Raw genomic sequence first — 13,763 nt, 5'->3', positions numbered from 1 at the left:
AATTAATTTGAATTAATTTCTATGGTATAAATATTTTGATTCTAGCGCCATCTCAGTTTATGAAAAACGTTGATTCACAAAAAAGTGGACCCGCCGGGAATTGAACCCGGGACCTTGTGCATGCAAAGCACACGTAGCTACCACTGCACCACGAGCCCCCCGCAACGTTGGACGCATTCCTAATTGCTATCTATTTTTTGAATTTGTTGTAACCAAGCTAAGAATTCATAGCGATTGCAGGTACCAAAATTTAGCCATTTGAGGCCTTGGAGTTGGAGTGCAGTGAGACGTTTTAAAGGGTCTAGCTCTAGGCATCCCTTGAGAAAGGCATAAAAGTCTGGGTTTTTGTGTAAGTGTTCTGGCAAAGGGCATCTTTTTATTATTTTCTCCAGAAATGGTAGTGGCTCTCCATTTTCTGTATTATCTTCACATAAAATATAAACCATGTCGAACAGACTAAGGTTTTTGAAGGGGTGAGTTCCCACAGCTAGTTCATAAATACAAATTCCAAGGCTCCAGATATCACTAGAAAAAGAGTATGATTTACCTTGTAATCTTTCAGGACTCATGTATATCTGGGTTCCAACAAAAGTGGATACATTTTTATTATGGTCTTTAGTAGTATTTTGGTCAATGAGCTTTGAAATTCCAAAATCACTGATTTTTACTGCTCCATCCTGATTAATAAGAATGTTATTTAATTTTACATCCCTGTGTATTCTGTTATTCTGATGAAGATATGCAAGTCCATCTACCATTTGTATTGAGATAAATTTCAGAAAGTTTTCATTGACTCCTTCTGGGGTCTCATTACTTTGAAGATTTCTATTCAAATTTTTATAAAGTATGTCACTTAAAGTACCAAACTCCATGTATTCCATAACTAAACATACTACACTTTTGTTAGGTTTAATAAAAGCACCAAGAAATTGTACTAATAAAGGGCAGTAGCTAGTTAACCTCCAGGAATGTATTTCTGCAGAGAGCTGAGATTGATGCAAAATATCTCCTACATAAATATCTTTTATAGCCACAATTTTACCTGATAATTTATGGATTGCACTAAATACTACCGAACTTCTTCCATGACCTAACGGAGTTGGATTAACCTCAAAATCCCCAAATGATACGTAAATATCTCCAAGACCATAGTCTGACTCAAGACCTTTTGTACCTTCATGCGTAATATGCACACCCGTACTTTTATGCAGTAAAGATACGCCATCCGAAGAAAGTGACCAATCAGTATGTAGAGAATTAGAACCATCAAAACTGCCCTTTCTTTGCTCTTCATTTTCTTCAAACTCAAAACTATCAAGCCTTAATGCACTCATGCTTGTGGGAGTTTGAAATTTAATTTAGAATTAGAAGTTAAATACATTAAAAAGCCAGGAAATATATAATTCAGGATATGAAGTTGATTTGGCAGGATTTTAAATTCTAACCTCCTAATTCAATATTGAGAAAATACCAAACTGCTCATAAATACACATTTACTTTATTTTCATGCCTTTATTAATTTGCCTAATTAACATTTTGGCGCCATCTAGTCTTAACATTATTTTATTATTAGTTAAGAACAAAGCAGAGAAAATAGGGAGGAAATTCAGAAACTATCTAGAACTTTTACTTATTAAATTTAAACAGCTTAGGTTGGCAGATAATTCCCGGAGAAGAGGTAGAACCAATAATTAATTCAGGACAGAATTAGAAGCAAACATATGACTTTAAGAAAGCCGATTGAACTAGATCTATAAGAATACAGTTTATCGCCTTAAATACTAACTTGGCACAATGTATTCTAATAATAGGAGGAAATCTGGCAGAAAGTGCGTCTTAGATACGGATATTTCGCCGGTTTTGGAGAAAAGGATCAGAGCAAAAATTGTTCAAGACAGAATCGATTTAAAAAGCTTAATCGATGAGCATATTGGCAAGAGAAAAGCAATAGAGAATGAGTTCAATTCTGATCCTAAAAGTTTTAATGATGAATCTTTGAGAGAGAGGATCCAAATTCTAGAGAAGATTAGGGCTAATTTATTAAGAATTATTTCAATGAAGAGCGAGGCTTATTACCGGCTTCTAAACAAGGCGGATAATGTTAGACGAGATGAAATCAGTAAGTACGTAGAAATTGAAAACAGAAAGAATAAAGAGAGGGAAAATGACATTCTAGCAGAGAATCTAAAGGATTTTTCATCTAATGTCAAAGATTTGGTTGATAGGATTAACCAATACAAAGAAGATTATGAAAAAAAGAACAAAACAATTCTTCAAGATCCATAACACTTGGTCCAGTTTACAATACCTCGAGGTTATGTTTCTAGAATACCACAAATTCTTTGTTCCAAACTTGGAATTCAACTAAACAAATCCACTTCAAGAAACTGTTGGATGTTAAAACACTTATTCACAACCAATATCTTCTCAAGTTACTCTCAAAATGTCCTAAAGTATTCAAAATAGAATATTATAAATGATATTTTCCAACTTTATATTCCGAATTTACAGTGAATTATTAATCTTTGCTCTATTATTGGCGCCACATTTAGATTACACAAATTATTTATAATAAATGAAGTGTTTCTATGTGCTCCCTTTGAATAACAGTGATGTATTTTCTGATCTTGGTATCCGGATTTTTGAAAGTATATATGAACGTAAATCTTGGGTTCCAAAGCAGATTTCACTGAGTAACATTTATGAAACTGATTTAGACTCTGAGGACTTCAGGCAAAATGTATTAAATTCCATAATTCGTCAGATCTCAATGTTTAACCCCATAAGATATGAAGGCATTTGCCATTTTCAGGATACCTTATATAGGAGGTTTAGCTCTCTCTGGAGAATCTCTGAGCAGCTTGGTGTAATTTTTATTATGGTAATAAATAAGGAGACTTTCTCTTTAAGGGGTAAATCAACTTTAGACTTTGTAGTAGATTGGAGCGAAAAATTTATTCAGTCTGGAAAGGAATTAGTAGCTAATGATATTCTCATAGTTTTACATATATTAGCTCCAGCTGGTCAGCTTCAGCTATTAAATGATGATATTTTATCCAAAATTGAGCTTATGGTTAATAAAGCTATCAGAAGTTATTAAGATTATTGAGATAAATCGTGCCTAAATGAAAAGAAATCTAATTAATTCTCATTTTATTGTATTGGTAATACTCTTAATAAATATATACATAAGGAACTAGTATATTTGGGGCAAAATAATAAGGATTTCCATATGGTGGAACATAAGGATTCCTAGGATAATATGTTGGAATAATATTATTAACAACTTCTGGCTTATGATTCCATTCCGATGTAGATGTATAGTTATAGTATTCATGCTGTTGTAATTGCTGTAAATGTCTTTTATTCTCATTGTTTCTGAGCTTATTTTCTGTATTACTACTTTTCTGGTTATTTGATCCTTGTTTGATATTCTTCTTTTCGGTACCTTCTTCATCTTCATAAGTTGGAAAATGGCTAATAACATTCATGGATTTATCATATAAAACCATAGTTTCATTATTTATTTTAAGTTGGTGTTCTAAAGAAAGATACAAAATCATTTCATCATCTATTGAATAATCAATGGCTTCAACTTGATAACTTCTAAGTACTTGATCATTAATTGGGACTGTTAAACTCATCTTATTCAAAGGAGTAACAAAGAGCCTATTCATATATAATTCTAATACTGATTGATAATGCCCAGAATCATAAGTATGAGCAATTTTATTACTCTTTTCAGAACCATTATCGTATTCAGAAGTCACACTCTTCTCCATAAAGCTGTGCCCATCAGCTACTTTCTGTAAGCTTGGATTGAATATCTCTCTTTCACCAGATTTTGAGGGGAAAACACCTTGGAAATAAACCTGGATAGGATTTCTTCCATTTTTGTCAAAAATTACAAAGATTAAAATCAGAGCAATAGTTGTAAAAGCTGCAACTAACAAGTAAGTCAGACAGTTCTTAACTCTTTTTGAATGTTTTTGCTGGCTCAAAGTTTGACTTTGTTCTTTTATTTCTGGTGATATTTCAAAATCATTATTACGCGTTCCAGACCACATTTTTGATTCATCTTGTGTTTCCTTCATTTATAATTATAATAACTTTAAACTTTTTTCTATGAACAACTTTAAATTCCTGGTAATTTTTTAGTTCGCAAAAATTGCTGATTTCCAAGTTTGCATGCATTTGACTATCAATACCAGACAATGCAGGATGCTCGGATTTTTGTAAAATTAGTCCACATTAAGCCTAAACCTTGGTCGATTAAGGAAAATTAAGCTGCGATTAAGAAATTAGTAAGTCTTAAAAAATGCTCAAGTTCAGAAAGTTTATGGTTGAGTCTTTAAGTTTGTTATTTATAGTATTACTAGTTCATTTAAATGGCGTAAAATCTCAGATTTATGGCTCAGCTAAGGATGTTCTTAGCCAAATAAACACTAATAATTATCCAAATTTCTCTGATCTCACAAATTATCCTTATTATTTACCAGAAAAGGCAATTATTGGGTATGACTCTCCATCTTTAAAGGAAAATATATACAAAGTTGAAGAGTATCATAATAAGAGGGATTTAGATCCTAGTCATTATAAGGAATTTCAGAGACAGAAAGAGGAGTTTAGCGAAATAGAAAAGACGAGAAGAAGGTAAATTAATAATAGCTTGGCAACTCGTTTAAAATAGGTTGCCAAAGAGTCTAATAATTTAACTTTATTAACACCAACTAGAAATCAAGAGGCTTATAAAGAATTTATAAAGCCACCTAAACAAGGACATAAATCCAGGAAAGACAATGTAAACAAAATGATTGTGAAGAAGATGTTGGAATATGAGAAGATGCATTCTAATAGTACAGAGGCTGAAATTAATCACGAATGTATGTTTATTCAAACTAGTTTTTAAAAAACAATAAATAATTATATTCTAGTAATTAGAAAAGTTGAATCTCCTATTGAAGCAGAAAGAATGGGAATATACCCTGTTATAGATGAATTAGAGTGTAAGTTATTATTTTTAACAACTAATAACAATTAAATTCTTCCAGACCTTGATAGAAAAGTGTATAAGTATCATCTAAGAAACAATAATAGAAAGAGAATCCACTATAAAGCTTCAGATGCAAACCATTTGGCATACTTTTATGATGTAAATGCTAATTGTTATTGGTTTAGATCCGATATAGACCCAGAGTGCCTCACATATGGTAAGCTTCAAGTAATTATAAAAAAGTTAACTTCATTTAAATAATACAAAAATATCTTAAATATAATCATAGAGGAAATCTATTCCAAAACAAGGGTTGATCCTACATTAAACGTTGCATTTGATAGCTCCTCTTATAATAGACTGCCTCAGGAGTACGGTCAAGATCGAGAATGCGTTGCTACTTATAAGGACCCCATTACTAGGAAGAGGATTTGCATTAGAGAAGGTAAGTTTCAACGGTGTAAAATTTTTAATAAAAGAACAAGTTTACAAATTAATTTAGGTGAATACTTTGACAACCTCAAAAAAGGACCCCACAGAAATGGTTATATTGTTTGGCACCCTGAAAGGTCCAAACATTCTGTTGAAATGGATATTTTCAGTGAAGAATATTTCCAAAGTTAATTGGTAAGGCCTATAGACATCTGAATAAATGATTTTTTAAAACTTTTTATTTGAATCTTGATTTTTTTTTATTTTCAAGTCTAAATATTTCTGTCAATTTTGGCGGGCTATTTGAAATATTAACTAATTAATTAATTGATGGTTAGGCAATCAATTTGTAGTTATGATACATACAAATCAGGATTGTTTGATATTTACAATAGTGGGAAGAAATGACTCTCCCCTATATGAAGTAGATTTGTCTAATAACACAGGGAAAATAGGATCGAATGGTTGCGCCGACGAGTTATTGATTCATGCTTCATTGGATGCATTGGATGAGAATACTTGGAGAAATTCAGCATTGTAAGTTTATTAGATTTGAGAAAATAGAAAAATTTGTTTGATTAAACTTTTATTTCAGGTATATGAGAACAATTTATAAGCTTGGAGATACCCAGATTTCGGCATTTGTAACACCAGGACACACAAAGTTTCTACTTCTACATCATGGCAAGAGCAGTGAGAATATAAGACAATTTTTTAATGAGGTTAGAGATTTGTACGTAAAAATCCTAATGAATCCTTTCCAAGAGGCAAATCAGCCAATATTGACACCTTCATTTGATGTAAGAGTCAGACAAGCAGCAAGAAGGTTACTTTTACAGTAGCGGTCGCAATACAACTTTATAAAAAAAAGATTTACAAAACAGAGTAATTACGTAATACAGTAGATTAACTATACTATATCTTATAGGCCGATTGTGATTCAATGAAAACTGTTTAGCAGCATCCTGATCTCTTCTTCTTAGCTATCTTTGTTGCAACTGGAGGAATAATTCCTGGGTTGATCAAGCCATAAGGATCATAAGTATATGGCATTGTCATAACTCCTGAACCTCCATATTGATTTGGAAGATAGAAGCTACTTCCCATAGCGGAGCCATAAGGAGCAGAATAGCCACCTGAAAGCATATTTGGGTCGAGTTCATACATTCCTGGCATTCCGACACTTGCAAATGCTCCACTTCCCATACTCATTGGGGCTGAACCATTTGGAGGGAAGAAATAACCACTTCCTCCTGCCATAGATTGGAATACCATATTTTGGCCCATACCGGAACTGTACGGTACACCTGCAGATGCTACTCCTGCATTCATTCCAATCTGAGCTTGTGCTCCTGCAATCTGTTGTGTTTGTTGTTCTGGTTGCACTGCTTGTACATTAGATTGTTCGCTCATTTTTTTAATTTCCTCTAATCTAAACAGTGAATACTAATATTTTACTCTTTTCTATGATTTATGTCTTAATTACTTCTTTAAGCTTTGAGTTTTATCGATATTTCAATTAAAAAAAATCCCCTCAAATTAGCTCCTTCAAACAAATTCCTTATATATCAATTATTCTTTATTTGCGCAATTTATTTGTGTGGATGAGGGATTCAAGTAATTTTACACCCCATTGCTTGTTTAGGCGGGAAATGCTAGCGGTAGATTCGAGTCTGTGGGGTGAAAGTATTGCATGCAAAAAACAAAAATTCAAAATTGATTGTGAGATGTCGAATATATATGAAATACAAATTTTTTATTGGTATTCAATAATAAATCATACACTGTGTCAGTCTCTTCTTAGACTGAATAATCTATGTTTAAAAAAATAGAAGTTTTGTTACGGATGACGTAGATAAAAAAGGTTTTAGCAATTAGCTTTGAATTTAAATAATTATTACAAATAGATGTTTCATTACTAAGTGGTTGGGATTTGATTTAAAAATTATACTTCCTTTTCAATTTTTTTTATTGGGAAGAAAAGCCCATCTGATGGTGGCAAACCGACTGGAACAAGCCATAAAAACGGATTTTCGCCAAATACACTTTGGATATTTTTATATATTCCTTGATCATATGTAAATCCCTAATTATAATGCACAATAAAGGTTGATTATTAAAATGAAGTAAAAACTTACCTTTTCTTTACTTCTTTTTTCGCAAAATTCGATTGTTGTTTCATTTCTTGAGGTAATATATGCGTGAAATAAGAAGAAGGGAACTACTATAATGAGTAGCACTGCGCTGAAACAGATTCCCAGCGAAACAAGATATAAGTGGCCAAAGGTTACATTTTTATCACTCCAAATATTGCTCAAAGTGTTAATTTGACTAAACATCATGTACGTAAGTGAGGCACATCCATAAAGAAGAGCAAGAAAGAAGAATTTATAGTTGAAATATCCAATACAATTTCCAAACCATGGGCAATAATGATCCATTCTTAGTACATTTCTATTTAACTGGCGACAATAATGAGCTCTGTCTGGTTTATATACTAATTCATATTTGCAGAATCTTAATCTTCCATCATCTTTTCTTTCAAATATTAATTTTGGATCTGGAGTATTTCTCCATTCTTCAGTTACAGGAACTCTACCTGCATCTGTAAAGAAAGATTTGAATAATGAGATTTTGTATAGTGCAAACAAAAAGTTTATAATGATAAAATCTCTAACACCTAAAGTTATTGAATTATAATGTACGATTTCTTAGTACCATATAAATATTTTGGTACCCTTTAACTTACCTTCTTGAAATTTTGATTCAACTCTAAATGCTTTGGAAATTCCAATTTGAAGTAATGGTAATAAGTGGAACTGGTTAGGTATTAATTAGTTGTAAATATTTGGTTTGTTTTTAACGAAAAAACTTACTGCAAAGTATATAAAGTAAAGTATTGCCGTTAAGAATAAAACAAACTAAGTAGAGCAGAATTAGTTTTTGATATTATTATTTCAAAATGTATGATTGGGATATTATTACTTACAATGAATGGTAAATATTTTGTAATTGAAATTTTTTCTTCCATATTCAAACTTTCATTATAAATTCAAATTCAAATTAATTAATTCAAGAAGAATTCCTTTCTTTTGTTTCTTCCAAGATTTTATAATTGACCAACTTTGCCCAATAATATGTTTTCAATTACACTTCTATTTCAAAGTCAATTTTTTTTTTATAATTTTAATGTTTTAGCACTGCTTTTTATTCATCTCCCCTCTCCCCAAATTTTTTTTGCATGCAATTTTTGTTGACACGTCAGTGCCAATTTGACTAGTACCGGCATAAATCCACATGCAAATAAAAAAAATGGGGTAATTATTCTAGGGCGGTTGAAATATTGGTGCATGCATTTAAGGATGATTATAAATTGCTAGTAAATGACAAGCAAAAAAAAAGATAAGTTTTTAGTGCACAGGTTTTTATCTTGTAAATAATCATTCTAAAATTGAAATAAATCAAGGTATAAAGAAGAGAATAGAAGAAGAATAATTGCTGGAAGGAATTAACTGCGAGATTAATAAGAAAAAAATATATTCTATTGTTCTAATATTTTAATTAAATAAGCCAAAAAAAATTATAGAATAAAATATAAAAGACAATATCACAGAAGGTTTGAATAAAATATCTGCCTTTGATAAGTTTTCAATTTCATAGTTAATTTATAAAAATGGTTAAAGTATAAAAAATAACTGAGCGGGCTAAGAGTTTATGCTATATTTTACATTACATCTTTGTGGGGAACGAGTCAAATAAAGTAATAGAGAAATTAACAATTTTGAAAGTTAAATCAAAGCCTTGTAAGTACTTTTATTAAGGGATAAAATTTCTTATGGCAAATGGTTGCAGCTTTAGAAGAAATAGTTAAACATATTGAGAACAATTTTGGGGATATATTGACCTTGTCAGAAATTGATAATAGTTATAAAGATAAAATAATTGCAAAGGCTACGTTGGGACTTCAGCAGAATAAGGATAATTTTAGCAAATTTAATGAAAAAAAGATTGTAAGTTTAGAAATAAGCCAAAATGGTTTCCGGATTTTAGAAAAGGAAGATTCAAATTTCTACGAAACTATCGAGGGATTTTTGTATTCGCAAGTTCCAGAAACATGGATAAAGTATTTTGAAACAAAAATATCAGAAAAACTGCAAGAATAAAAATAAGCAATTATTGATTATTAGTATTATTAGTTATTTAAGGAAATATATTTGATATTTATTGAAAAAAAATTTGATTGGTGATACTAAATCATTATTTTTTCCATTACTATGATTTTTTGCCTTTGCTATTTTTTGGATAGCAAAATGATATAATAAGATCAATTGTTAGCAACGATATATTTAATAAAAGTGCTTTCATTGAAAAAAAATACAAATAATGTTTCTTAGCTACAATACCATACTTTTATTCACAATGAAAACATTCTTAAATAATTCAACTCTATTGATTATTTGGATGTGGGGGCATTACTCTAACATTTACTGGCATATTTCCTTTCATGAATTGTGGCATTCTTGGCTCAACTGGTTGGCTTCCTTCTGGTAATGGGAAGGGAGAGCTATTGATATCATTAATTTGAGCTAAGTTAGCATTCATATTTGGGATAGAATTTGGTGAAGAAACTACATTATTTGGTATATTGTAATCCTGAGCCATATTGGTTTCTCTACCATCTGGGCCAACTGTAACTTTAACTGGTGGTAGATCCTTAATTTCTGGCTGCACATAAGGCACAATAACTGGAGCAGGGCATACAACCTCAACATCAAACTTGGGTACATATTTAACAACTGGTATATCATCATAAACTTCCTTCCATTTATATCGGATAACTTCTATTGGCTCTTCAATTTCGACAACTTTTGGAACTACCTTATCAACAACATCTACGACAACCTCTTTTTCAGTTACTTTATCAACATATTGAATTTGAGAAATTTCAATATAAAGGACTTTTTGTTCACCAACAAATTTTGGAACGAGTTTTGGTACTTCCCTAACTTCCCAGGTTGGTACGTACTTTGGATTGAATCCAACAATATGTTCTAAATCAACCACCTTTTCTACTACAGTTACATTTGGAACCTCAACCTCCTTCTCTTGTACCTCAACTTCAAGCTTTGGAACTTCATGAATAACTTCCTGATGATAAATCTTTGGTAAGATCTTATCTTTAATAATTGTTTGAGGTACCTCAATAATTTTATCTCTTCTTTGAATCTCCTGTACTACAGGAACTGTAATGAGTGGAGCTTGGTCTACTTCCAATCGATAATATCCTGATGATGGATGCGCTTGATTTGGGAAGCAATTATTATTTACCTGTCCCATTTGTGCGGGATCTACCCAAGTTGCTGTTACTCCATCTCCTACTGATGTATGGAACATATCATTTGGTTGTTGTGGCTGTTGCATCTTTATTATTTTTTTCTAAATTTATTAGATCAGCTAAAATGATAATAATTGTTGATATCAATGCTCTATTAATTGTTTTCTTACAAGATCTATCAAATTTTCCAGCTAATCTGTACTAAATTACTGTACTAACTCTATTGATCTGCCTATAATCTTGTGTTCTTAAAATTCAAATTCTTAAAGTGTCTGCCCCTTAATGACTTTAAACTCTTCTCAATTTCTTATTCTTGTCCAATCATGCAACCTTTACCTTTTTATTTTTCTCAAAATTATTTATTGGTATATATAGATATATATCTATATGTATATAAATATATATTATATATTTAACCACTCTCTCCCTATTTTATATTTACTCCTTTGCTTTTTACATGTATTCTATAATATTAGCTTTTTTTTTCTCAATAGTACACACAATCCTGGAGACGAGACGTTATGTAAATTGGCGGCAACGATCAAATATTAGATTTACAAGAATTAGTACATGGGCAATTGAATCAATGGTGAGAAAAAATGTAAATTAATATGATTATTTAACTGTAAAAGTGCAAGAAAATAGTTTCTAATAAATATAAAACAAATTAAACGAGAAAAATTTCATTCATTTTTTTTTTTTGGGAAAAATTGTATCACTTCCGTACTAATTAATATAATACCCTATTTAATATTAACTGATGAAATATATGTGCGCGCATTCAAATAGATGTTGAATCAACATTAAATGTGATTCATGAAATAATAAAGTAGTTTTGCATGTAGAGATTAAAAGAATGTGCATGCATATTTTTATTTTTAATAGTTATTTAAATATAAACTTTTTGAAAATAAAAAAATTTTTTGTGATTTTTGCATGCATAATTTTGCCTCCAATTTTTGGTAAAATTCATTGAGAATGAGTCTTTACCGAAACTTTTTATTTTGGTATTATCCCAACAATAAATAGTTTTACAACACAACTAAAATGGGGTCTCATACAGTTTAATTCGTTTTTCCGGTTTTCTACGGCTTTTTTTTTTTTTTTTTTTTTTTTTTTTTTTTTTAAAATAATCATTTACTCAAATTGATTGTTAAAGTAATTTAGGTTCGGGACTTGACGTTTTTTGTTTCTATTTTATATTTAATTAAGAAGTTAATTTAGATCACTATTTACTTTAGGCGGGAAATGCACGTGGGAAATTAATTTGGGGATTAAGGGCAGAAAATAAAATAGTATAAAAGAAATAGTAAAAAGAGCAATATAATTACGGAAACGTTATAAATTCGTTTTACTTAAAAATAGTATAGAAAAACTGAATAAAAGAAAATTTGAGAAGGTTTGACAAGGAAGTAGTAGATTTAAACAAGCAATTGTAATATTATATAGCAAGATATAGTGCAGAAAGGAAAAGGAGGGGGGGTTAGCAAAGCAAACACACCAGAGGTTAATTTTGACCTAGTTAATTAATTTGGTTAACAAAACGGCTCTGAACAAATATTATTAAGTCTGAAGGTCTCTTTATAAAAGAAGAAAAAGTTTGATCTCAAAATGGAGCCAAGTAGGAAAGAAAATACAGAGGAGACCCTGGATGAAAATAGGCTTAGGATAAGAAAGTTATATGAGAAAAAATTACATGATCGCAAATTAAGAATATATGAGGAAGCATTGGAGGAGGCAATACGACGCGAGAAGATGAATGTTAGCGTTATTGTAAAGTTTGGTGTGAAATTTGAAACAAAATTTGGACAAGAACTTAAAGTAGTTGGGAATATAGCTGAACTGGGTAACTGGAATGTTGACAATGGATTAACAATGAAATGGACTGAAGGAAGTTTTTGGACTGCAAATGTTAAGATTGTTCCAAATAGTAAGATTGAGAATATCGAATACAAGTATGTGTTAACAAACAGCTCATCTAAAGCTCATGTTTGGGAGCCAGGAAAAAATCACTCGGTACAAATTAGTAGCGATACACTTAGAGAGCTGCAGCTTACAGATGCCTGGGGAGGAGGTGGCTTGTATTAGGAATTAAGTATTATGAAATATTAATATAGAAAAGTAAATAGTAATGAAAACTATTTCGAGGTAGTTTTTTAAATAATATCAAATTTGTAATATCTAGCATTTATTACATAAGTTATCTAGTTTATCTCATAGCTAATATTCAATGATCTAATTATAATCCTACAGCGTTTTCCAAATTCTTAAGTCTTACTTCTTGAGCATTCTTTAAATTCCATGTACTTCCTCCTTGAATCTTGATTTCCCAAGTGGATCTAAAAATAGTGATAGAAATAATATTTACTATTAGTGTTACAATCCAAATCATAGTAATAATAAATGCCATTTTAAATCCTATTAGGAAGTGTCCAACTTGTAGAAAACTATAGCTCCAAAGACACCACTGGTATATTAACTGAAAAGTTACAACAATTGCACTAAATTGTGTTGCAAAATATGCGAATCCTGCTCCTCCTGGACCACAATAAAAGCATAAGAATGATAAAAGTGTGACACCTGTAAACAAAGCTGATGAAGTTAAACCACCAATTTCCTGATTTGGAGTTTGTGAAAATTGGCATGTTGTGAAGATTCCTGATGCCAACAAGATGAGAGATGTTATTGTTCCAGAAATTCCCAAAGGAATGCAGCAACAACATCTTCCATGAGTTGAAGAACCAAGATAACACATTATATCTTTTAGTTAATGACTTTTTCTCTTTATTTGTTTCTTAATTTTTAGATTTTCAGAGCTTTAATTCTATTTTACCGGCCTTTTTTTTTTTACTTTAATCCGAGCATAAATTAAATTCCAAAGGCCTAATTTTAGTAATTAATTAATTTATTTGCATACAAAATTTTAATAATTGATAAAGAAAACCCTTTCCTTTTTTTTCTCCCTTAACTTTTCCCTCTCTAATATCTCCTTTTCCATTTCCA

General features: G+C 30.8%; 12 protein-coding genes and 1 non-coding gene across 13 annotated transcripts; 6 read left to right on the top strand and 7 right to left on the bottom strand.

Annotated features, from left to right (window-relative positions):
• Positions 1–85: 85 nt before the first annotated feature.
• On the bottom strand, positions 86–158 carry cgd8_5125 (the record flags this gene model as incomplete). Its single annotated transcript has 1 exon — positions 86–158. It is a non-coding gene; the product is annotated as a tRNA-Ala (tRNA).
• A 21-nt stretch (positions 159–179) lies between these two features.
• On the bottom strand, positions 180–1,334 carry cgd8_5120 (protein kinase NPK2; the record flags this gene model as incomplete). The annotated part of the gene is made up of 1 exon (XM_001388414.1): positions 180–1,334. One exon carries the CDS (start codon positions 1,332–1,334, stop codon positions 180–182), a length of 1,155 nt encoding a protein of 384 aa, XP_001388451.1.
• A 460-nt stretch (positions 1,335–1,794) lies between these two features.
• cgd8_5110 (hypothetical protein) lies at positions 1,795–2,286 on the top strand (the record flags this gene model as incomplete). The annotated part of the gene is made up of 1 exon (XM_627391.1): positions 1,795–2,286. The coding sequence occupies one exon, from the start codon at positions 1,795–1,797 to the stop codon at positions 2,284–2,286; it is 492 nt and encodes a 163-aa protein (XP_627391.1).
• A 289-nt stretch (positions 2,287–2,575) lies between these two features.
• On the top strand, positions 2,576–3,100 carry cgd8_5100 (hypothetical protein; the record flags this gene model as incomplete). The annotated part of the gene is made up of 1 exon (XM_627390.1): positions 2,576–3,100. One exon carries the CDS (start codon positions 2,576–2,578, stop codon positions 3,098–3,100), a length of 525 nt encoding a protein of 174 aa, XP_627390.1.
• Positions 3,101–3,173: 73 nt separating this feature from the next.
• On the bottom strand, positions 3,174–4,094 carry cgd8_5090 (hypothetical protein, possible transmembrane domain within N-terminus; the record flags this gene model as incomplete). The annotated part of the gene is made up of 1 exon (XM_627389.1): positions 3,174–4,094. The coding sequence occupies one exon, from the start codon at positions 4,092–4,094 to the stop codon at positions 3,174–3,176; it is 921 nt and encodes a 306-aa protein (XP_627389.1).
• Positions 4,095–4,318: 224 nt separating this feature from the next.
• Positions 4,319–4,657, top strand: cgd8_5080 (hypothetical protein; the record flags this gene model as incomplete). Its single annotated transcript, XM_627388.1, has 1 exon — positions 4,319–4,657. The coding sequence occupies one exon, from the start codon at positions 4,319–4,321 to the stop codon at positions 4,655–4,657; it is 339 nt and encodes a 112-aa protein (XP_627388.1).
• A 1,123-nt stretch (positions 4,658–5,780) lies between these two features.
• Positions 5,781–6,267, top strand: cgd8_5070 (hypothetical protein; the record flags this gene model as incomplete). The annotated part of the gene is made up of 2 exons (XM_001388413.1): positions 5,781–5,962; positions 6,021–6,267. Coding segments are annotated over 2 exons (429 nt in total), but the record flags the coding sequence as incomplete, so codon positions are not given.
• A 112-nt stretch (positions 6,268–6,379) lies between these two features.
• On the bottom strand, positions 6,380–6,838 carry cgd8_5060 (hypothetical protein; the record flags this gene model as incomplete). Its single annotated transcript, XM_627387.1, has 1 exon — positions 6,380–6,838. The coding sequence occupies one exon, from the start codon at positions 6,836–6,838 to the stop codon at positions 6,380–6,382; it is 459 nt and encodes a 152-aa protein (XP_627387.1).
• A 677-nt stretch (positions 6,839–7,515) lies between these two features.
• On the bottom strand, positions 7,516–8,076 carry cgd8_5050 (hypothetical protein; the record flags this gene model as incomplete). The annotated part of the gene is made up of 1 exon (XM_001388412.1): positions 7,516–8,076. The coding sequence occupies one exon, from the start codon at positions 8,074–8,076 to the stop codon at positions 7,516–7,518; it is 561 nt and encodes a 186-aa protein (XP_001388449.1).
• Positions 8,077–9,267: 1,191 nt separating this feature from the next.
• cgd8_5040 (hypothetical protein) lies at positions 9,268–9,588 on the top strand (the record flags this gene model as incomplete). The annotated part of the gene is made up of 1 exon (XM_627386.1): positions 9,268–9,588. One exon carries the CDS (start codon positions 9,268–9,270, stop codon positions 9,586–9,588), a length of 321 nt encoding a protein of 106 aa, XP_627386.1.
• Positions 9,589–9,871: 283 nt separating this feature from the next.
• cgd8_5030 (articulin family protein, Pfs77 protein-related) lies at positions 9,872–10,846 on the bottom strand (the record flags this gene model as incomplete). Its single annotated transcript, XM_627385.1, has 1 exon — positions 9,872–10,846. The coding sequence occupies one exon, from the start codon at positions 10,844–10,846 to the stop codon at positions 9,872–9,874; it is 975 nt and encodes a 324-aa protein (XP_627385.1).
• A 1,525-nt stretch (positions 10,847–12,371) lies between these two features.
• Positions 12,372–12,848, top strand: cgd8_5020 (starch binding domain containing protein, possible plant origin; the record flags this gene model as incomplete). The annotated part of the gene is made up of 1 exon (XM_627384.1): positions 12,372–12,848. One exon carries the CDS (start codon positions 12,372–12,374, stop codon positions 12,846–12,848), a length of 477 nt encoding a protein of 158 aa, XP_627384.1.
• A 151-nt stretch (positions 12,849–12,999) lies between these two features.
• On the bottom strand, positions 13,000–13,515 carry cgd8_5010 (hypothetical protein; the record flags this gene model as incomplete). The annotated part of the gene is made up of 1 exon (XM_627383.1): positions 13,000–13,515. One exon carries the CDS (start codon positions 13,513–13,515, stop codon positions 13,000–13,002), a length of 516 nt encoding a protein of 171 aa, XP_627383.1.
• Between the last annotated feature and the right edge of the window lie 248 nt (positions 13,516–13,763).

The sequence above is a fragment of the Cryptosporidium parvum genome, chromosome 8 (genome assembly GCF_000165345.1).
Source record: "Cryptosporidium parvum Iowa II chromosome 8, whole genome shotgun sequence".
NCBI lineage: Eukaryota > Apicomplexa > Conoidasida > Eucoccidiorida > Cryptosporidiidae > Cryptosporidium > Cryptosporidium parvum.
This window is presented reverse-complemented; position numbering and strand designations above follow the sequence as displayed.